Source organism: Cibotium barometz, chromosome 41 (assembly GCF_041138505.1).
Source record: "Cibotium barometz isolate CiBa-2024 chromosome 41, ASM4113850v1, whole genome shotgun sequence".
Classification (NCBI taxonomy): domain Eukaryota; kingdom Viridiplantae; phylum Streptophyta; class Polypodiopsida; order Cyatheales; family Cibotiaceae; genus Cibotium; species Cibotium barometz.
This window is the reverse complement of record NC_141086.1, coordinates 16,771,450-16,793,594: the sequence shown is the minus strand read 5'-3', so window position 1 is coordinate 16,793,594 and position 22,145 is coordinate 16,771,450. Positions and strand designations below refer to the sequence as shown.

The 22,145-nt window shown below is 50.8% G+C and overlaps 2 protein-coding genes across 3 annotated transcripts in view; both read right to left on the bottom strand.

Moving 5' to 3' along the window:
* LOC147614720 (calmodulin-binding receptor-like cytoplasmic kinase 2) overlaps positions 1–22,145 on the bottom strand; it is a 69,213-nt gene that overhangs the window by 38,101 nt on the left and 8,967 nt on the right. The gene's annotated exons all lie outside the window — the stretch shown is intronic.
* Positions 16,107–17,127, bottom strand: LOC147614721 (uncharacterized). Its single transcript, XM_086779754.1, has one exon. It carries the CDS (start codon positions 17,084–17,086, stop codon positions 16,310–16,312), a length of 777 nt encoding a protein of 258 aa, XP_086635880.1. The 5' UTR covers positions 17,087–17,127; the 3' UTR covers positions 16,107–16,309.

Below are 22,145 nucleotides of genomic sequence, written 5' to 3'. Positions count from 1 at the left end.
CATTGCATTGGCTGCACATCGTGGTTGGGTTGTTCACCAGTTGGACATAAAGACTGCATTCCTACATGGGGACCTCGAGGAGGAAGTTTATGTATTTCAGCCCATGGGATTTGCAGAACATGGTCATGAGGGGAAAGTATGCAGGCTGAAAAAGGCCTTGTATGGTTTGAAACAAGCTCCACGAGCTTGGTATGCAAAAATAGATGCTTTTCTACTCACTCAGGGATTTGTGAACAGTCCATCAGAGACCACTTTGTATGTGAAGAAAGAAGAGACAGATCTGCTGGTCATCAGTCTTTATGTGGATGATCTCTTGCTCATGGGATCAAATGATGACAAAATTGCAGCATTTAAAGAGATACTGCAACAGACATTTGACATGTCTGACTTGGGCCTTGTACATTACTATTTGGGCATACAGTTTGTGCAGGATAACAGAGGCATTGGGTTGTTGCAATCACGTTATGTTGCTAAACTTCTGGAGAAGTTTAAATTTCAGGATTGCAAGCCTATTAGTACTCCTATGGAGCCTGGGATGAAACTGTCACTACAAGATGAGAGTGTTTCCTTTGATGCCACTACATATGCTCAGGCTGTTGGGTGCCTCATATACTTGTGTAATACAAGGCCAGATATTCAGTATGCAGTCTCTCAGTTGAGCAGATTCATGCACAGCCCACGGTTGTCACATTGGCAAGCTGTGAAGCGTGTATTCCGTTATTTGCAGGGTACCTTGTCTCTTGGGTTGCTTTATCCTGAGGGGGGTGACATGCAGTTACATGCTTACAGTGATTCAGATTGGGCTGGTGATTTTGATACCAGACATTCCACTAGTGGGAATTGTTTCTTCCTTGGCGCTTCATGCATTTCTTGGCTAAGCAAGAAACAGACCACAGTGGCCACTTCATCTTGTGAGGCAGAGTACAGAGCAGCCTACACTACTACTGTTGAGTGTGTTTGGCTGCGTCGTCTTATGACTGATATGGATATTTCAGTGGAGGAGCCTACACCTATCTATACTGATAGTCAGAGTGCCATTGCTGTGGCCAGGAATCCTGTGTTTCATGCTCGCACGAAACACATTGAGATTCACTATCATTTTGTTCGGGAGAGACTCCAGGCAGGAGATATCAGTCTGATCTACTGTCCTACAGATCAGAATGTGGCAGACATCTTCACCAAGGCATTACCACGTCCGAAATTTGAAGCATTCCGCAATGCTTTGAATTTGTTTCCTTTTGGTGGATGATGTACAGTGATCACATATCACTCCAGGGGGGTTTGTTGGGTTTTATGCTGTGTATGCACCCAGAGGAGTGCTAGTAATCATCAGTAGGTTACTGGGGCACTTTTTACTTCAGTTAGTAGAGGTTTTTTCCCCCAGTCTAGTTCATTTTCACTTATATGCAGTTTATAAGTGTTTTGGTCCACCCGGCACATTTATGGCCGGTCATGTGAACACTTATCCTTTAGGGGTCACTATCATGTGGCTTGTACTTCACATTTTTTAATCATTGAAAAATCTACATCAGTCGTGTTCACTCCCTGCTGGTTTTCTATGCTTGTTTTCTTTCTGTAAACCCTAACCCTAACCCTGTTTAGGTCTTCATAGGCCTCTCTATAAATCCATCATCTGATACTCATGAAGTGATCTCTGTAGTATAGCATCTTCGGTGGAAGAGGCTGTGTAGGCGATATCCATGTCTCTCGTGTATAGAGCTGCCATAGGTCCTGTCTCAATACTCTGTTCCTCTCACTATGAGAGAGACGGATATGTGGTGCATCCCTGTCATACTGGAATGTTGGTAGATGATCCATGTCTAGGCCATGCTGTGAGAACCAATGTGTGACCTGTGCAAACCATAATCCTCTGTCTCCTACCTCAGCCAGCTGTCTCGATGCCTCAAAAGCACTGTATGACAATCTGTCCTGTGGCATCTCTCTGAATCTGTCTAGCAAGCATATAGTCTGAAATATCGCCTCTACCATCATAGGAGGCGCAGCAAACTCTGCTCGGGTAATGTCATGAGGTACTGACGGTTTGCTGCGTATCATGCATGCCATCATGAGGGCCTGTGGTCTCTCTATCTGTGTCCACCAATGGGTAGCAAGGCTTGCGCCCATACCGCTGCTCCATACATCAATGCCGGTGTGACTAATGTGTCAAATAGCCACCCCTTCGTCCGGGGCTCCTGAAAATGCACCTAGTGGCACTGTCTTTTTAGCATAGCCAACGCTGCATATCCCCGTGTCAATCTAGCTCTGGCTGCTGAACCCATGGTGAAGCGTGTGGCTGCTCTGCAGAGAAGGTAACCCCTAGGTACACGTATGATGTCCCCACCTCCACCTGGCGTCCTACGAGAGTGAATGTCAGCTAACTCCTGCCCTGTCTCGATGTATGAAAGACCATAACCTTGCTTTTCCCAAGGTTCACAGTAAGACCCCTCTATCATCGAGTGCATGTAGATGCTGCTGTAGACCACCTGGAGACTCAGACACTAATACATTATCATCAGCATAAAGCATAATATGTACTGAGATACCTGCTAAATCAACTCCATCTCCGCCTCCCCGTGTAATGAAGTCAACCACCTGGGGGAAAGTGGGCATCCTTGCTTCACACCAATGGTGCTAGCAATAGTCTCGGACATACCCCCTGGACATCTGACTCGCCCAAAACCCTGATCATATAATGCATAGATGCCCCATGTCATATCTGTTGGTATGCCAAGAGACTGCAGGCGCTGAAAGAGCCTCTCTCGTGGTACTGTGTCAAATGCCTTGCGGAAATCCACAAAGCAGCAATCGAGCTTTCTCTTCCTCAATCTGGCCTGATCAATCATACATCTCAGAGTGAATACATGGTCAGTGGTAGAGAAAGATCTCATGAAGCCTGCCTGCCCTGATGAGCGTAAACCTGCTCGCTCAGCATATAAGCTAAGCTCTTACTCCAACACTGCACCATAGAGTTTGGCCAGCACGTGGCCAACCATAACCGTCCTGTAGTTGCTCGGATCGAGCGTATCCCCTGTTTTGTGAATCGGCACAATGGTGTGCATCGTCAACTCCGCAGACAAACCCTCTGCTAGTGCCCTGTTAAACAAGTGTGCAAGAAAAGGAGCCAAAGAATCTACTGCATATATGAGATGCTCACCCTGCAGGCCCATATGGTCGGCGGCCCGTCCATGCTGTAGGCGGCGGATAGCTTCGTGTACCATCGAGTGGGTAAAGAAGCTAGCTGTGGTAGGTCGAGGCTCCTGTGGCTGAGGTATAGGTGGCTGCTGTGGGGCGTGGTATAGGCCCTCTGCATATGTGTGCCATGTCTGTGGGTCTGCAATAGGTGTCGGTGTCCGGGGCTCTCTGAAGTGCCGCCATGAGACAGGGCTATCTCTACTCATGAAGAAATGAAAGATCTCTAGCTCCTGTATCTCTGCAAAGGCCCGCCTTTTGCGGCAAGCAAGTCTCCTCATCTCTCTCCTCGACTCCTGCTCTGTGATGGCTCCCAAGGCTCTCTGTATGCGGAGCCGTGAGTATAGGGCTCTGCACTCGTCATACCATATGTTCTGGGGCATAGTCCCAGATCTCGCAGGCTCTCCTGAGTGGACACGATGTGGGAAGCTCTGTAATGCAGTCGTGTGTAGGAGTGATGCCAGCTGGGCTGTAATGGTATCCATAGGTGCCAGGGGATCCATGAGTAGGAGCCCATCCTCTACTCTGCCAGTGTATATGTCTGCCATGTCATGTGTGAAGTAGATGGTAGTGTGTGGCGTTGGTATGTGGGAGGCTGGTGATACTGGTGATCCGGCTAGTGAAAATGCCAAGTATGTATGATCTGCCCCAATAGGACGAGGTGGAATGGAGAATGAGGTAACAAGCTGTGATGCCTCCAAAGACCCCATAATGTAGTCTACCACCGTGCCTCCAGTCCGTGTATGACCCCCATGTGGGAAGCATGTCAGCCCTCCTGGTCCTGGCCACTGTAGCATCCCGTTATAAATAACGAGACGATGCCTAGCTCCCAACTCTAGTAAGTGGTCCCCATAATGTCCTCTGTCTGGTCCAGTGTCCTCTGATGCCCGACTAGCCCCTATCTCCTCTGGATCCACAGGGTGGAGGATCTCCATGTCATCATAGTCATACACCTCACACTGTCTGCTCTGTGTGTGGGCATTGAAGTCGCCCGTAAGAAATACTTTCCCTAGTGTAGAATAATGCATAATCTCCTCTGACATACTAGTATATGGCGAGGCTCCTGTCTTCTCCTCCTGTGGCATGTCCTCTGTAATGACATAGAAGGATCCTGATGGGGAAAAGTAACATAGAGCTATGTATATAACCCTGTCCTGTGAGAGCTGTAAGCTGATCCACATGTATCTGGCCTCTGGATCCTATGCTACCACTCTCAGTCTCCCCTGTAACTCCCGTCTGAATAGAACTGCTACCCCCCCCGGACCCTCTGGAGGTACCCTGGCGTGTGGTCCTCCTGTATGCTGACTCCCACTGGAATCCCTCTACTCGAGGTAGCCCTCTCTCTGGGCTCTGATGTGTCTCTGTCAGAAGTATGATGTCTCTCCCCACCATAACATGCTCCAGTCGTCCAGGCTGCACCCATAGTGAACCATTACAGTTCCATACTGCCATGTGTATCTCTATCAGTGGCCTGGTCTGTGTCCCATAGGCCCCAAACCGCTAATCCATGGGCCAGCCATCAATGATGACCCGACCATCTCGGTAGAAGGCCTTCTTGCCTTCTCTCCTCGCGTGTAAGATTCGTGGCATGCAAGCTCTCCTATGCTTAAGCTGCATCCTCGTGAGATCATCATCCAAGAAAATAGGAGCTCCCTCTAAACCTCGTAGTTTGACCCTTTTCCTCATGAAGGTGAGTCTCTCCGTCTCTCCTGCAAACTGTAGGATGAGGGCTCGCTTGCTTGTTGAGTCTTTCCCGGCTCTCCATGCTTTGGTGAAGGGGAGAGGGTGCTCTTCCTTGTAGCCGAGCTTCATGCATAGAAGCTGTCCATCTTTTTCGGGAGTGGAGTCGGGTGTCTCGGCTATACCTGTGACTCGAATGTTGAGGCGGCGGGCATGCCTCATCTTCTCCTCCTCAATGATGGTGTGAATGATTTGGTGTTCTTCCCTTTGAGTCTCCTCCCCCACTTCTTCACGAATGTTCTTCTTCACCACCTCAACCCATCCTGACTGCTTGGCTTCGAGTTTTCCCTCCATGTCCTTTGTGATCTCCTTGGAGATCTCTTCTTTGATGGCCGTGAGAGTGTTGTCATTGATCTCCCCTTCTTCCTTCTCAGTATTCTTGATGGCTACCATTTCCACTTTCAATGCACTCACCTGCTCCTTGAGTGCCGTGTTCTCTTGTTCGAGGTTCGTGACCCGTGCTTCGAGAGCCATGATGTGCCGGTGTAGTTTGTTCTCCACCTCATTGAGGTTGGAATCGGATGTCTTCTTGTTCTCCTTGATTAGTGCCTTCATTGCTGTCTTGAGGGCCTCGAGTTTCTCTTGGAGACTCGAGGCCATTCCTCCAAATCACTCTGCAGTCCTTCCCACAGGCAAGGAGGAGAGAGAGAGTGTTATGTTGCTGCCTTGGGGGCCTGAGCAAGGGTGGGTGGGGAAAGGGGGCCCGCCACCGAACAGTGAAGTGTAGTGGGCGGAGGAGAGAGGCAGGGCAGGGCAGGGCAGGGCAGGGCAGGGCAGGGCGGCGCAGAGGCGAAAGGGGGGCAGGGCGGCGCAGAGTGAAGCGCAACGGGCGGAGGAGAGAGGCGAATAGAGCAGAGCAGAGCAGGGCAGGGCGGCGCAGAAGGGAAGGGGGGCAGGGCGGCGAAAGGGGGGCCGCTAGCGAACAGTGAAGCGCAGCGGGTGGAGGAGAGAGGCAAACAGAGCAGAGCAGGGCAGGGCGGCAGAAGCGAAGAGAGAGAGAGAGAAATGAAATGAAATGAAATGTTATATTAACGTCTTCAAAAGGCCATAATGACCTATGAGACCAAAAGTTACATCATGGTGGATCTGATACAATGTCTGGATAAAAAACCCAGAAAATGAAAAATAAAGATGATACTACTGGCACCTAGAAAATGAAACTGGAACTGGAATATAGCGAGGGGGGGGTACGCTATGGAGGTGAGTGGAATATAGTGAGAGGATACAATATCATGTGGGACGGAGGGGTACACTATGGAGGTGCCTCCATCTCATAATATGTGCCGCATCGGACACTGGCGGATCTCCTCAATATCCTCTGTGGTCAGCACCCTGACTGGGTGTCCCGCATGCCTCGCAAGAATAATCCGAATCTGCCGCTGCAACCTCCGTCTATGCTGGGATGCCCCCCTCCGTAGTCATGGGCGTCTGGACCACCCAAGCTCAATCGCACGATCAATCAGTGTACCCCTGGTGTGGGCGGTATCCATGCCCTGCTGTTGTTGTGGTCCATCTGGCGCAGTGATGGCTGGACTAAAGAAATCTGTAATGTGCCTCTGAGTCTGGCTCTCTGTGCGCCTAAGCAGGCTATCTCTATGTCTCCGCAGCTCAAGCAAGAACAATCCCAAACACCTCTGGTCCTGGTACCCCATGACTCTGGAAAGTGGTCCAAAACCCTCTCTGAATAAACAGTGGAAACGACCACGTATCTCATAGTATGCAGTACAATGGCATATATAATGCAGCTCTGTCTCTGGCTCCCCATGGCATACTCGGCATATCCTGGCCTCAGCTGGTATACCTCTATATCGGCCAATCTCAATCTCAAGCTGGTGTGAGGATGTGCGAATCTGACCAATAGCACATCGTACTGCATGAGACAAGTGTACATCCATGTAACTGGGTCTGATCACAAAACCATCTGCTGTGAGCTGAAGAAAATGCTCTCTGTAGAAAGCCATCTTCGTGCCCAGCTCCTCAGTCGGCTGTATCCATGTCCTCCTAATGTCCAGCTGAACTAAATCCTGACGGATGAGTCTGGTAATCTCTGTCCGTGTGAGAGTGAGAGAGGGTGCCTCCAGAGAATACTGGAAGGGAGGCAATCTGTCCATGCTAAAACCATGTGCCTGGAACCAAGATGTCATCTGTCCATACCAACAAGCCGTGTCTCCCTGTAAAGCTAACTGTCGGGAGGACTCCAGGGCGAGGCGTGCATATCTGTCTCGGGGGAGATCCCACAAGCCATGTATGTAGGAGATTGATCTCGTAAGAGCCTCAATCACCAGAGGGGCAGCCGCCAGCTCTGCTCGAATAATCTCATGAGGTACCACGGCCTTGGCTCTAATAATCCTAGCAATCATAGATACCAAAGGCCTCTCCATACCTCTCCACCCGCCTGCGCTGTGATGGCCCACTGAAGGTCCCCATATCTGCACTCCATAAAGCATAGCTGATGTCACTAGAGTGTCAAAAAGCCAAGGTTTTGTTCGAGGTTCCTGAAACTGAACCTACGAACACATCCTCTCCAAACCACCCAGGGCTGCATGTGCTCTAGTCAATCTAGTCTCTGCTGCTCTCCTCATCGAAAACACTGGCCCACTGAATACTACCCCAAGCTCCTCTGTCCCCCAATCTCTCAATGTAGTCAGAAGCCTCATCCACATACATACCAAACAGTGAAGGAGATAACGGGCAACCTTGCTTCACTCCTATACTGGAGTGAACCAAAGTAGAGACCCCCTCTGGGGTGCGTACCTGTCCTGCAACTGATCTATATAAAGCCATAATCCCCCATATGAGCTCTGTGGGTACCCCCATCTCCTGTAATCGCCTCATCAATCTGGCTCTGGGCACTATATCAAATGCTTTGCGGAAGTCCACAAAGCTACAATAAATCCGTCGCCCATGCGACCTGCCCTCCTCAATAATGGCCCGGAGAGTCAAGATGTGGTCAAGAGTAGAGAAACCTCTCCTGAACCCTGCCTGTCCCTCTGCTCGAATGCCAACTCTCTCTGCCCATCTACTCAACTGCTGCTCAAGAATGGATGCATACAATCGTGCTAGTGTGTGACCAATCATAATAGTGCGATAATTCCCTGGCTCCATAGGGTCCCCTGACTTGAAGATAGGCACGATGGTGGACCTACTCCAAGTCTCGGGTAAGCCTTCGCACATAGCACGATTGAACATCACTGCTAGAAGCTCTGCCAGCATGTCTCTCGCATGAATAAAGTGCTCAGCGACCAATCCATCATGATCATATGCTCTCCCAGTCTTCATCCTATCAATGGCCTTCCTTACCATCTCTGCGGTAAAGAAAGTACATGTCTGTGGGCATTGTGCTGGCGGGTCAAGAAAAGGTGTCTGTCCAGGAACTGTATATAGAGATGCTGCATAACTACCCCAGACCTCTGTAGAAGTGATGGCCAAAGCAGGGGAGGACTCATGAAACAGACGCCAAGCCTCCCTCGAATCCTGGCTCAAGAACAGCTGGTATAATTCCTGCTCTAGCTGAGCAAGGCCGGCCCGCTTCTTCCTTCGCACAAGACGTCGGAAGGAAATATGTGACTGTCGGTGAGTAGTGACTCCCAAAGCAACCTCCCGCTGCAGTCGGGCTCTGGTCTCTCTGCACTCCTCATCATACCAGCTGTTCTGGGGCATACATCTAGAACGCTGTCTCTGTCCAGGCTGAGTATGTGGATATGCCTCTCTCGCTGCATCATGTAAAGTCTCTGTCAGTATATGGGTCAACTCCTCCAAAGGTCTCCCTGGCTCCTCTGTGTACAGACGTTTGTAAATCCCATCTCTGTAGACAGCATCAGTCTCTGAGGTAAAAGTATATCGAGTGTGATCTGCCCCTCGTGTCCTCTGAGCTGTGGTAAAGTGAAAAGAGATAGTCAATGTCAACAATGCATGATCCACTACTACCCCAATGGGCCGAGATCCAACTGTGAAGTCCTCAATGCATGAAAAACATAATCCACTGTGCTAGCACCATGTCTATGTGGAAAGCAAGTAAATCCAGCTGCTGACGGAAACCTCTGCAAGCCATTAAGTATGGCCAACCCATGTGCAGTCCCCATATCTACCAAATATCTCCCATACTCTGTGCACTCCACATCCTGTGAGCGTCTGTCTAATCCCATATCCAGAGTGTCCAGCTCTCTCAGCATCTCCTCCGAGGTATCATAAAAGGCTATCTGGCGGTTGCCCGTCCGGGCATTAAAGTCCCCTAACAGGATGATGTCTCCATCCCTAGAGAACTCCCATATGTCATCATCTAGCACAGAGAAAGGAGACTGCCCTCTAGGTGCTGCATATGTCGATGTACTAGGAGCAAAATAGCATATGGCAATATACAGGAATCTGCCTGTGTCGGCCCTCAGTCTCACCCACATATATCTGGCCTGATCATCTCTCCGAACGATGTGTAGAAGCGGTTGCAGCTCCTCCCTGAAAAGAACTGCCACCCCTCCTGATCCTCTACTACTGTGTACCGATCTCGTCCCTACTCTGCAAGCTGTCTCCCATCTGTATCCTGTCACCTGTGGCATCATCTGACCAGGAGCCTGGTGAGTCTCCGAGTAGAAGACTATATCTCTATCTCTAAAGCTGTCCTCAAAGGCACCTACATCAAGTCTGAGGGATCCATTGCAGTTCCAGGCTGCCAGCTTTAATTTGGTCCCATAGGTCTCGCACCATCATGTAGAGCGTCGCTCCACGATGACCACCCTCCCTTCTCTATAAAATGCTATCTTTCCCTTTTCTCTTGCCGCTCTAATCTCTGGCATAACTTCCTTCATATGTGCAAGCTGTGAAAGAGTAAGATCATCACCAAGAAATATGCCTGTATTCTTTAAAGTGGGTCGTCTCTTCAAGAACTCCTTCTTCGCCTCAATAGAGGGGAAGCGAAGTATGAGAGCTCTTTCCTTTGATGTTTCCCCGTTGCCTCCGCTTTTTTTGCCCACTCTCCAAGCTTTTGCGTGTGCCAGACTGTCAATCCCCATCAACACCATAAGCTCTTTCACCTCCTCTTCAACTTTATCCCTGTCTTTAAGGCCGGTAATCCTCACATGCAAAGCACGTGTACGTCTTCGTTGTTCCTCTTCCAAAGTCATGTTAATGATTGTAGGTGTAGGGGTTGTTATCTCCTTACCTTTACCCTTCTTGGCGACCTCTATCCACTTCTCCGCTTCATCCATCTTCTTTTGCGTCTTGGTGATGACTTCCACCCATGAGGAAGTCTTTGCTTCATGTTGCTTCTCTTCTTCCTTAATTGCCCGTACTTGTTCTTTGATAACCTTGAGCTCTTCTATCATTGATGGCTGAATTTCACCTTCTTCAAGTCCACCATTTGCCTTGGCCTCTGCAAGCTCCCTCTGAAGAGCTGAAATTACGCCTTTGAGCGTGTTGACTTCCCCGTGAAGGTCTTTGACTTCCGCTAAGAGGTCCTCCTTCTCCTCTTTCCACCGCTTACCTTCATTGAATACCATTTGGAGAAAGTTGGCTTTCTCCTTCCACCATCCCTCCATCTCTGCCTTCCATTCCTTCATTTCCTTTTCCACATTTGTTATCCTCTTGTTTGTGACCATAAAGGTCGCCTTCATCGGGTTGCGCAAGGGGGAAGCCATGGAAGAAGCGAGGGAGAGAGAGAGAGAGAGAGAGAGTTATGCTGCTGCCTTGGGGGCCTGAGCAAGGGTGGGTGGGAAAAGGGGCCCGGACAGCCTAACGGATAGATAGACTGGCCATTGCCAGCAGAACTGTGTGGCGTACAGGGCAACAGGGGGGAGCGAAGCAGGCGGCGCTAACAGGGCACTGTGCGGCGTACAGGGCAGCAGGGGGGAGCGAAGCAGGCGGTGCTAACAGGGCGGCGGCGGCGAGCGGGGAGGGAAGGCGGCGGAAGCGAGCAGGCGAGAGAGGGTGACAGAAAGTTCGAACAGCAGGCGGGAGGGGGAAGTGAAGCAGGCGGCGCTAACAGGGCGGCGGAAGCGAGAGAGAGAGAGAGAGAGAGAGAGAGAGATGGGGGGCACAAGCAGGCAGCAGGAGGGGAGAGCGAAGAGCGAAGGGGTCAGCGGGAGGGGGGGGCGCAGCGGGAGGGGGGGGCGCAGCGGGCAGCGGGAGGGGGGGGCGCAGGCAAGCAGCGGGAGAGAGAGAGAGAGGAGGGGCGGCGGAAGAGAGAGAGAGAGAGGAGAGAGAGAGAGAGAGAGAGAGAGAGAGAGAGAGAGAGAGAGAGAGAGAGAGAGAGATGGGGGCGAGGCAGAGAGAAGCGAAGAGCATGTGGGGGCCGAGTGAGAGAAGCGAAGCGAAAAGAGAGAAGCGGGCGAACAGAGAGAAGCGAAGAGAGAGGGGGAGTTGGCGGAGGGTGGAGTCGACCAGCTGGGGGGCGCACAGCAATCGTGTAGCAGTCTCACGGTGGGCAGCAACGGCTACACAGGAGGCGGAAGGGTCAGGCGAAGCGAAGCGGCGGCTACACGAGAGAGTGAAGGAGGCGAAGCGAAGCGGGGGGAGAGAGAGAGAGAGAGAGAGAGAGAGAGAGAGAGAGAGAGAGAGAGAGAGAGAGAGAGAGAGAGATTTTATTAACGTCTTCCAAAAGACCGAACTCGGCCTATGAGACAAATCGGAGTACCTGTATAGGGTATCCTCTGTCATCCCAACAAAATGAAAAAGTACTGAATAAAAAAGCTGAATCTGGGTGTGCAGGGGATGGAGAGAGATGGAGAGGAAACACAGGTATAGACCTGCTCTCAATATCATCAACCAAGAATACATGTCCCGAGCAAGAGGGGAGAAGACCTTGTACGTGAGGGACTGCAACAAACAATGCTAAGCAATGAAAAAGAGTGAGGGTACGCCCGGCTATATATATGCCCAGATGTAGGCAGCCGACCAGCTCACGAGTAGGGAAAAAGTGCCCAAGACTCCATAAAGTGGGGATAAAATATGGGAAAAATATGAGGGGTGACCAGCCCCTCTAGCTAACATGGTCAACCCTAGAGGCTAAAATAGGACACCAAACACGAAGCTAACAACAAGGAGACGATGTCTAACAGCAGCAAGCCATGGTAGCAAAGTTGGCCTCTATTGAGAGGAATAACACTTGGTCTTTGGTGCCACAGCCTTTACATAGTCGTGTTATTGGTGTGAAATGGATTTTCAAAGTCAAGTTTCATGCAGATGGTACTTTGGACAAGTACAAGGCCCGCCTTGTTGCTCAAGGATATGCTCAAAAGGCAGCTAAAGACTTTGATGAGACATTTGCTCCTACAGCCAGATATACCGCCATCAGGATTGTTTTGGCTCTGGCTACGCACTTCAGATGGCCCGTGTTCCACATGGATGTCAAATCCGCTTTTTGAATGGAGATTTAGAGGAGGAAGTTTATGTTGAGCAGCCTCCTGGTTTTGTGATTCAGGGACAGGACACCCATGTGTATCTTCCGCATAAGAGGCTCTTTATGGTCTCAATCAAGCACCCCGTGCTTGGTATCAGAAGATTGGTGCCTTCTAGTTATCTCTTGGCTTTGAGAGGGCATATGTTGACAGCAATCTCTATGTGCTTCTTCTAATGGAGATATTTGTGTCATTGTTTTGTATGTTGAGGACTTCATTCTTTTTGGCTTAGATACTGGGTTGGTCACACAGGTTCAGTCCAAGCTTTCAGAGACATTTGAGATGACTGATATTGGCCTTCTACATTATTTTCTTGGGCTGGAGGTTTGGGAGAAAGATGACTGTATCTTCATTTCTCAACAGAAGTATGTGAAGAAGCTGCTCTCACTTTATGGGTTGTCGGATTGTACACCTCTCTCTTGTCCCATGGATCCTAAGGATGATACACCCTTGGTGGATTCCACAGAGTACCGACAGATTGTTGGCTCATTGCTTTACGTTGCCAACACCCGTCCAGACAACTCCTATGCTATGAGTGTCCTCAGCCAGTTCTCATCAACCGCTCGAAGGTCTCATTGGTAGGCAGCTTTGAGAGTTCTTCGTTATCTTCGAGGTACTTCAAATTGTGGCATCACCTACTCCAGTGGTGCTGATTCGGTTGGCTACACAGATTCTGATTGGGTAGGTTGTATTGATACTCGGAGGTCTACATTTGGATATTGCTTCATGCTTGGTTCTGGATTGGTTTCTTGGAAGTCTCAAAAGCAGAAGACTGTTTCTGCTTCTCTCATCGAGGCTGAGTTTAAATCCTACCTTCTCTCCTCCACTAAGGCGCTTTGATTCATCAGATTCTGGAGCATTTGTGATGTGCTGACACTTCCACGGTTACTATCTTCTCAGATTCTCAGAGTGCTATTGCTCTAGCACAAAATCCTGTGATACGGGGACGATCCAAGCATATTGAAGTGCATTATCATTTTGTATGCGACTGGATCGAGTTGGACTTCTTCGACTGGCCTACTGTTCTACCAAGAACAATGTGGCTGATCTCTTCACCAAACCACTTCCGAGAGCTACTTTGGAGGTGTTACTTCAGCGTGCTGGTATTGGACTGCCCCTCTGGCGCTGAAGAGGAGGTGTTGGATTATATCATCTCCAGAGGGTCTACATCACCTTTTCATGCTTGTATCGGTCATTTTATGAGACCCTGTTTACAGCTGGCCGACCAGCACTATGCAGGAGTATATAAGGGCTGACCTCCCTTTCCCCCATTTCATCTCATTCTTTTGCATCTTGTTGAGGTCATTAGCAGCTGCTTTTGCTTCTTACCATTGTACAACACCTACGGGCTTCCCTCGTGCTCAGTTTTCAGCAATAAACATCAGTTTCCAACATTTACAAGTCTTGTACCTGGGCCTACATCTATGTTTTCTATTTGCTTCACTTTCTTTCACTGGTGTATTTGCTTTATTGAATGATGAGAGTAGGTCCACCTTGGCCGTAAATCTGCAGCTTATAGTACTTGACTCTGGACATATACCATCATAAGGCGAGATGAATCTAAACTTACGAATAATTTTAAAAGAAAGAAGAGAATCGCTAAAAACAATCAACTCAAAAATAGGAAGCTTAATATAGAACACCCAAGAAGAAATAATAATAATAACTTGCAAAACTAGACAAATACATAACTAAATCACACACACACACACACACACACACACACAAATTCTTTATTGAACCACAACGAAAGAATTTCTAACAAACAAGCTAAACAAATTTTGAATGAACTAATTAGCAACGACAAGACAAACTTTAAATGACTAATTCACTAAAACAAAACAAGCAAAGACAAGAATACAAAAAGTGCGAACTTTACCTCAAAGATTGTCCAATCATGAAGTATAAGATCATTAACTCCAGCATGCATAGCATGGACTAGGTGCTACAACATCCCTACTCACGTCATCAATGCCCAAGAGTAGGTGCACGTTTACATATATAAAAAATTGTCCCAACTAAGAGGACGCAATTTTTATACAAAGTTCACCTTGCTTGGGTTCTCACATGGCTGTCCTAGCCCTTGGTTACTTTTAGCACTTTGTGAATTAGGAGATGGTGAAAACCCTTGGCTGGCCCATGCTTATATGCTGGTCGGTGGGCTGAAGAGGCAATCGGCCTGTAAAAATATGGCACGACCTGTTTCATATAGCAAAATTGGTGCCTATTTCACATGTGCCATAACCGGCTGCTGCCCAACCCGACGCTTGCTGGCCACCTGGCATCTGATGATTCAGATGATAGCTGACTGCTGAGCAGGCCCTTCATGGGCTGGCCAACTGGCTGACAGCCTGCCCATGCCTCCTAGAGGCTGGCCAACTGCGCTCTTGCCTCCTAAAAGGGCTGGCCAATAAAGCTTTGGGGCTCTTGTGGGCCAATACTATAGCCCATGCACTGCCCCCGGTGCCCCAAGTGTGGGGCAGCATGCATAAACCCTTGCCCCTACACTGATGCAATTCTACATGCTCCCTAGGTGCCCTTGCATCTATCAGAAACGCGGAAGTGCTGCCCATCACCACCACAGCAGTGCGGAAGAGGACGGAAGTGGCCTAGCCTGGCTGAAGGGCCTCCCCACCCCCAAATCCCGGTAACCACTAAAAGTGGGGAATGAGGGAGACCATGGGGCGGAATGCCCTTTATAGAAGAGCCGTGAAAACTGGAACCCACCATGTGGAATATTGCCTGCCACGTGGTAGCATAGGAGAGGAAGGCAACGAAATCCAACGCCAACACCCCCCCAGAATGAGACACCCAAACAAAGGAAAGAGCCACCAAGCAAAACCACAGCAGCAGTGCAGAAGAGGACGGAAGTGGCCTAGCCTGGCCGAAGGTTCTCCCCACCCCCAAATCCCGATAACCACTAAAAGTGGGGGATGACGGAGACCACGGGGCAGAATGCTCCTTATAGAAGGGCCGTGAAGACCGGAACCCATCATGTCGGATATTGGCTGCCACGTGGCAACGTAGGAGAGGAAGGCGAAGAAATACAACGCCAACACCCCCCCAAAATGAGACACCCGAACAAAGAAGCAGAGCAACAGCGCCCGAACGATGCCAAGCAGGAGCCCAAGAACTGAATAGGCTCTCATACCATATCATAAACACGGAAGTGTCGCCTAGGACCACCATAGTAGTGCGGAAGAGGACGGAAGGGGTCTAGCCTGGCTGAAGGTCTTCCCACCCCCAAATCCTGGCAACCACTAAAAGTGGGGGATGAGGGAGACCACAGGACGGAATTCCCCTTATAGAAGGGCTGTGAAGACCGAAACCCACCATGTGGGGCATTTGTCATTGGCTTCCATGTGGCAACGTAGGAGAGCAAGGCGACGAAATCCAACTCCAACAACATTCGACTACAAGCCTATCAATGCCTGAAACACCTTTCATCATTCCAGAGGGTGACTTACAGTACGGACTGGCACTACTCCATGTGAGGGACTTGCACACTTGACCAAGACCATGTACGGGACTTGTACACCTGACCCTGAACGCTTAGAGTGGAAACCTAGATAACTCGTCCCGGATTGGGGCTCACAAGGGACCAATTACCACTCTAGGTCCTACACCTGCTGTACAGATGTTACATGTGGAAACTCTGAGAGTCTTCTTTCAACCCTAAACACCATCTAGAACATGCTGATGTGCAAAACACGCAAACAGAAGGGAGAGTAGAGAGAGAGAGAGAGAGAGAAAGAAGAAAGAAAGAAAGATATATTAACGTCCTGTCGAGGCCAAAGCTGACCTATAGGACAGATCAGAATACATCTTTGGTTACAATCCACTTCGGGGTATCGGTTAAAGAAAAGTGCATGTGGGATCAAAAAGAAACTAACTTCAAAGCTCTCATGACTCATGAGAGTTACATGTTACAATGGTAAAATCACCATGTGCTTAATGTGATTAGATATGTATAAGTATCAAGTTCATGTCCTTCAAAAGGAGGGTGGACCTTTAAAATCTTTGATGATAGCTTTTCCTCCTCTATAGACCGCCCACTTCCCTTGTTTCCTTGCTTCTCTGACTTTGGCCAGTTCCCCCGCTCTATTCTTTAGTTGTAGTGGGGTCAACTCATCAGAAATCCACACCGAGGTACCTTGCAATGATTTAGTCTGCTTCATTACCTTGATCTTATCAATCATATCATAGTATCGAACCCTAGCCTGTTTCCCTTTAATTTGAATGTCAGTTGGGTCACCAAGGTCTATAAAAGGTACCACTTTAGTGAGTCGTTCCTTTATGATATCTACATCCAAGATGTATCCCTCTAGCTGTTCATCTGTGTTGGTACCTACTGACCAATCTTCTGGCAAGCCCCCAATTCGAACAAAAGTTTCCAGGCTTTTGACCCTTTCATTTTCTTTCAGGACTGACAGTACTTCACTGACAAAGTTCTCTGATTTTACCTGAGGTTTTGTGCTTTCTTGTTGTGTTTCCTGTATTTTTTGGGTTGCTTCTTGGGCTGCTTCCTGAATCTCCTGCTTGTTCTTGATGTCCTGCAATTGAGCTTCGAGGCCAGCAATCCTTGTTTCTTGACTGGCAATCTTTGTTTCCTTGTGTGTCAGCTCAGTTTTGAGGGTGGAGACCTCCTGCTGCAATTTCTTCAGTTCTCCCATGATGAAGATCTCCCATGGGGATTGAGGTTTGATAAGGGGTGGAAGGGGGGGTGGGTTCGAGGCCATGGTTGCAAATGACTTCAGTTTAGGGGCCATGTTGTATCACGGGGGTGCTGAAAATAGCCCACAGGGAGCCCCCCCCCCTCCCCCTCAGGGGGGTACTGAATTTAAACCCTACTCAAGAGAGGGTAAGGGCGAGCAGAGGAGCAAAGGAGGGGGCTGCTACTACAGCGGGAGGGGCAGGCCCTGCTGCAGCGGCGACGGGAGAGAGAGAGAGAGAGAGGAAGTGACGGGGAGGAAGCGGCGACGGGAGGGGCAGGCCCTGCTGCAGCGGCGACGGGAGAGAGAGAGAGAGAGAGAGGAAGTGACGGGGAGAGAGAGAGAGAGAGAGAGAGGAAGTGACGGGGAGAGAAGCGGCGACGGGAGGGGCAGGCCCTGCTGCAGCGGCGACGGGAGGAGCAGGCCCTGCTGCAGCGGCGACGGGAGAGAGAGAGAGAGATGATGATGATGGCTTCCTGATGCTTAGAGAGAGAGGCGACGGGAGAGAGAGAGAGAGAGAGAGCTGGAAATTCAGTATATCATATGGTACAAAAAGGTACATAAATCCTTGCAGCCATGGGCTGTCTTGAAAAGGTAGTAAAATACCTAAACAAACTCCTAGTTCTATGACCCAGCCAACAAGGGGCTGAATGATCAAAAACGATGAGCAAAAGAGCCTTTTATAGGCCTTGGACCAACTAGAGTAACTGGCCGACTGCTGGTCGGCCAGCCGCCAGGACATCTTTTTCATCATGGAAGTACCCGACCTGTTTTACTGCAGCCAACAGCCTCTTCATGTATTCCACTCAGCCGACAGGTCTACTTGTCCACTCCAGTCCATCCCTTGCCATAACCTGCACATCAATGCTCCAAAATCCTGGTTCTATCTCGTTCTTTAATCCTTCTTTATCTGGCTGCACTCTAGGATTAGTCCTGAGATTAGCATGTACATGTGCATGCACATGACATCCCCCTCTACTAAGCTTGATGATGGGATTCCAATCTGCTTCTTGGATGATTGTCATCATCCCATTCTATTCTCAGAGTCCCTCTGTTGTCCTTCCTACCCTAGCAACCTTTTCACTGAATACCCAGCCCGGTCTCCAAATCCACTCTAACTCTGAAGAAGATCTATGCATCTGTTCCATCCAGTCCCCATTCCGTTCCTGCCTTGTCTCTAAACACCGTCTTGGTCTTCAATGTTCGTTCCTGAGAAATGAGTATGGCACTCTGTTCCTGAGAAATGAGTATGGCACTCTCACTCCACCCCTTGGAGGATCATCTTCCCTTGGAACCGTTGCCCAAAAGCCTTTCCCGACTCACAGGACTGCCATTCCCTTTGGGCTTTGAGGAACACCACCAACCAACCTCCTAGGAGTTCTTCCTAGCCTTGTGTTCCTTGCCTTGGTCCTCGTACTTGTGCACTTTCATGTACCTTGGACTTGTACACCTTCATACGGGACTGAATCAGGGTTTAGCCTTGCTGAGCCTGATCCTCTGATACCAATGTTACATGCAGAAGCTCTGAGAGCCTTCTTTCAGCCCTAAACACCATCTAGAACATGCTGATGCAAAAAACGCAAACAAAAGGGGGAGAGAGAGAGAGAGAGAGAGAGAGCTGGAAATTCAGTATATCATATGGTACAAAAAGGTACATAAATCCTTGCAGCCATGGGCTGTTGAAAAGGTAGTAAAATACCTAAACAAACTCCTAGTTCTATGACCCAAGCCAACAAGGGGCTGAATGATCAAAAACGATGAGCAAAAGAGCCTTTTATAGGCCTTGGACCAACTAGAGCAATTGGCTGACTGCTGGTCGGCCAGCCGCCTGGACATCTTTTTCATCATGGAAGTAACCAACCTGTTTTACTGCAGCTGACAGCCTCTTCATGTATTCCACTCAGCCGACAAGTCTGCTTGTCCACTCCAGTCCATCCCTCGCCATAACTTGCACATCCATACTCCAAAATCCTATTTCTATCTAGTTCTTTAATCTGGCTGCACTCTAGGATTAGTCCTGAGATTAGCATGTACATGTGCATGCAGATGACAACAGATATGTCCATGTGGCATCCAAGTGCGGGATGCATGTGACATCCCCTTCTTCTTAACCTAACGGAAGCTGCAAAGCCTCCAAGTAGTTCGTCAATAATGCCGGATAATCTTCGAAGAAATTCTTGTCAAGCCACACCGCTTCATGTCTCCCTCGGTCTTGAAACTTCGTGGACTATGGTCTCTCTTTCACAGGAGGCACTGAGCTTGTTGGATACTTTGCTGTTGATTGGGCAGGTGACCACGATATCGGGCAGTCCACTTCTGGTTATTGCTTCACTTTAGGTTCCGACCTCATTTCCTGGCGATCCAAGAAGCAGGATACAACCTCAATTTCTTCTATGAGGCTGAGTACTGGCTTATTTGGATACTTGCTTACTGTGAGCTGTTATGGTTGCTGCAGTAATCTTGATGTTCTTTCTAACTCCTCTCTTCACAGTCTTACAAATTGAGGTCCATTTTCAATGGACCGACCAAACACATTGAGGTCCATTTTCGCTTTGTTCATGAGCTGGTCACTGACGCCATCGTTTCTCCGGAGTATTGTCCCTCTTAGGACAACCTAGCTGACCTTTTCACTAAGCCTCTTCCTTGAGATTCTATTGATCAATTCCTCACCCGTATGGGAGTCGGTACTGTTAGAAAACATAGGAGCTCAAGGATGGATTGACCACATGATTAGAGCAAGGATTAAGAATGGCCAAGGAAAAGTTAGGACTCATAGGAAGCTAGACGACTGTGATCTGCGCCTGCGAGCTCCGCCTCTCCCCCTCCCGTTGCTTCTCGCCGTCGCGCCCCCCTCTCCCCCCCGCCTGTCCCCCGCCTTCTCCTCTGTCCTCTCCCCCGCCTCCTTCCTCGCACCCTTCCTCGCCATCTTCCCCCGCCTTCTGCCTCGCATCCTCCCCCGCCATCGCTCCCCCGCCTTCTTCCTCGCATCCTCCCCCGCCTTCTTCCCCTCCCCCGCCTTCTCCTCCTCCGCCTCCTTCCACGTTTCCTCCCCCGCCATTTCCCCCCCCCGCCTTCTTCCTCGCTTCCTTCCCCCGCCATCTCTTCCCCCGCCTCTCTACCCCCCACGCCTCCTCCTCCGCCTCGCTTCTCTCCCCCGCCATCTCTACCCCCTCCGCCTTCTCCTCCGCTGTGCGGCTCTTCCCCCCCGCCTTCTCCCTCTCCTCCCCTTCCGTCTCGCCCCTCCCCCCACCACTAGCTCCCCCTCCTCAGCTCCCCCCTTCCCCCCGCCCCGCCCCGCCCCCGCTATCCTGTAACCTTCCGCCTCTCCTTTCCCTCGCAGGGCTGTGTCCCTCCCGTTGGTGACCCCGGTTTCTGGCCTTTTCCCTCTGGAGGACTCCATGGAAGCCGCTCCGACTACCCCTGCCGATTCCGGTCTCCGTCTGGAGTTCAGAGCTGAAGATCATCAGTTGTTTGTTTCCACAGTATCCGCTCTTGAGGCCTCCTCCTTGGTCTGCAAGATAGTGGGTAGCCGTCCGATGCGGAGAGAGCTTCGCGACCTTCTGCAAGGCAGCCTTGTTGGCGTGCCTGCCAAGATCGTCAGTGTAGATTTTTTGGGACGTGGCTACTACCAGGTGGATTTCGAGTCCCCCCAGGCAGCTCAGATGGTGCTGGCTCGGAGCCCCATTGCCCTCCGCTCATCTCGGGCGTTCCTGGCGCGGTGGACTCACGGTTTCGACCCCGCTTCTGACCCGCTAGCAGGCGCGACAGGGTTTTCCCGTCACTATCTGCTTTCCTGGACTCCGTAGGGAGTACTTGCCCCTCTTGTCATCCATTGGCAAGGCGTTCGGGCAGGTGGTGGAGACGCCTCAGATAGCGGCTTCAGTGATAGCTCGGGCAGTAGGACTCCCGGCCATTCGTGTTGTGGTTCCGTCACCGGAGTCCCTCCCGAAGACGATCCTCCTCCCTTGTCTTTCTGGAGGACATCTGATACAGCGCGTGGAGTGCTACACCTGTCGGGAGATGGGCCATCTCGCACGCGCCTGTCCCCGCAAGGGGGTTCATCCTTCACGCTATGCCGCCTCTGGACCCCCTGCAGGAGACCCGAGGGGTGGCCATCCACCTCAGAGACCGGACATCCCTGGCTCGCCTCAGCAGGCGCCATCATCTGACGAGCAGGCCCTGGCGGAGGATGCCACGCAGACCCAGGAGGCTGGCGGATGGCAGGAGGTTCGCCGGCAGAAACGCCCGGCCCGTAGGGACCGTCACAGACGCCAGCAGGCAGCACAGGCTGGCGGACAGGCGACTCCGGCTGGCGTCCAAGCACCTACCCGCACTTATGCTCCAGTCAAGGATAGGCGGCCAGCAAGTCCCACCCCGATGGACGAAGATTCAGACTCAGTGCCCGTTGAGGCCGCCGGTGGAGCCTCCCACGTGGAGACCCCGCTCCCGCCTCCCCCCGTGGGGGGCCCCGCCCCCTCCATGGAGCAGATTCCTGAGGATCCCGGGCCGCACTCTGCGACCCCCGGCTCCTCTTCCCCTCACCCGGAGAGCACTCCTTCCACCCCCCCTCTCCCCCCCCCAGCCACCCCCCCCTCTCGCCTCCCCCGGCGGCCCCCCCTGACACCTATCCTCTGGCAGATGCCTCTCCATCCTCTCCTCGCTCTCCCCCCTCCTCTCCGCGAGCCCCCATCCCTCCCTCGGCCTCTCCAGGATACTTCGCCAGACCACCCACTGCCCCGGGGCAGCGCAGCTGGGTAGGCCAGAGTTCAGTCCAACGGCTGTTCCACCGCCACTCCGGGTCGGTGGAGATGGCGATCCTAGCTTCGCCCGCCACAAAGTTCTCTCCAGCCTCCCCTAGGGGACCCCCGCGAGTGATGGGGCTCCCAGTGGATTACGGTTTTTTCAGGTGCCTCCAGCTGGATGCTGGCCCGTTCGAGACACTGGTCGCGCCCTTGCGAGTTTGCATGGTGTGCCATCCCTCTCGTTCTCCTTCAGTGGTGAGCAGCATGGTGGCCTTCTCCTTTCCTCTCAGTGTTGCCCCAGACACAGCATGGGATTGCAACTCTGTAGAGGAAGTTTTGCGTGATCAGATACTGGAGTTTTCTCACCACTTCAG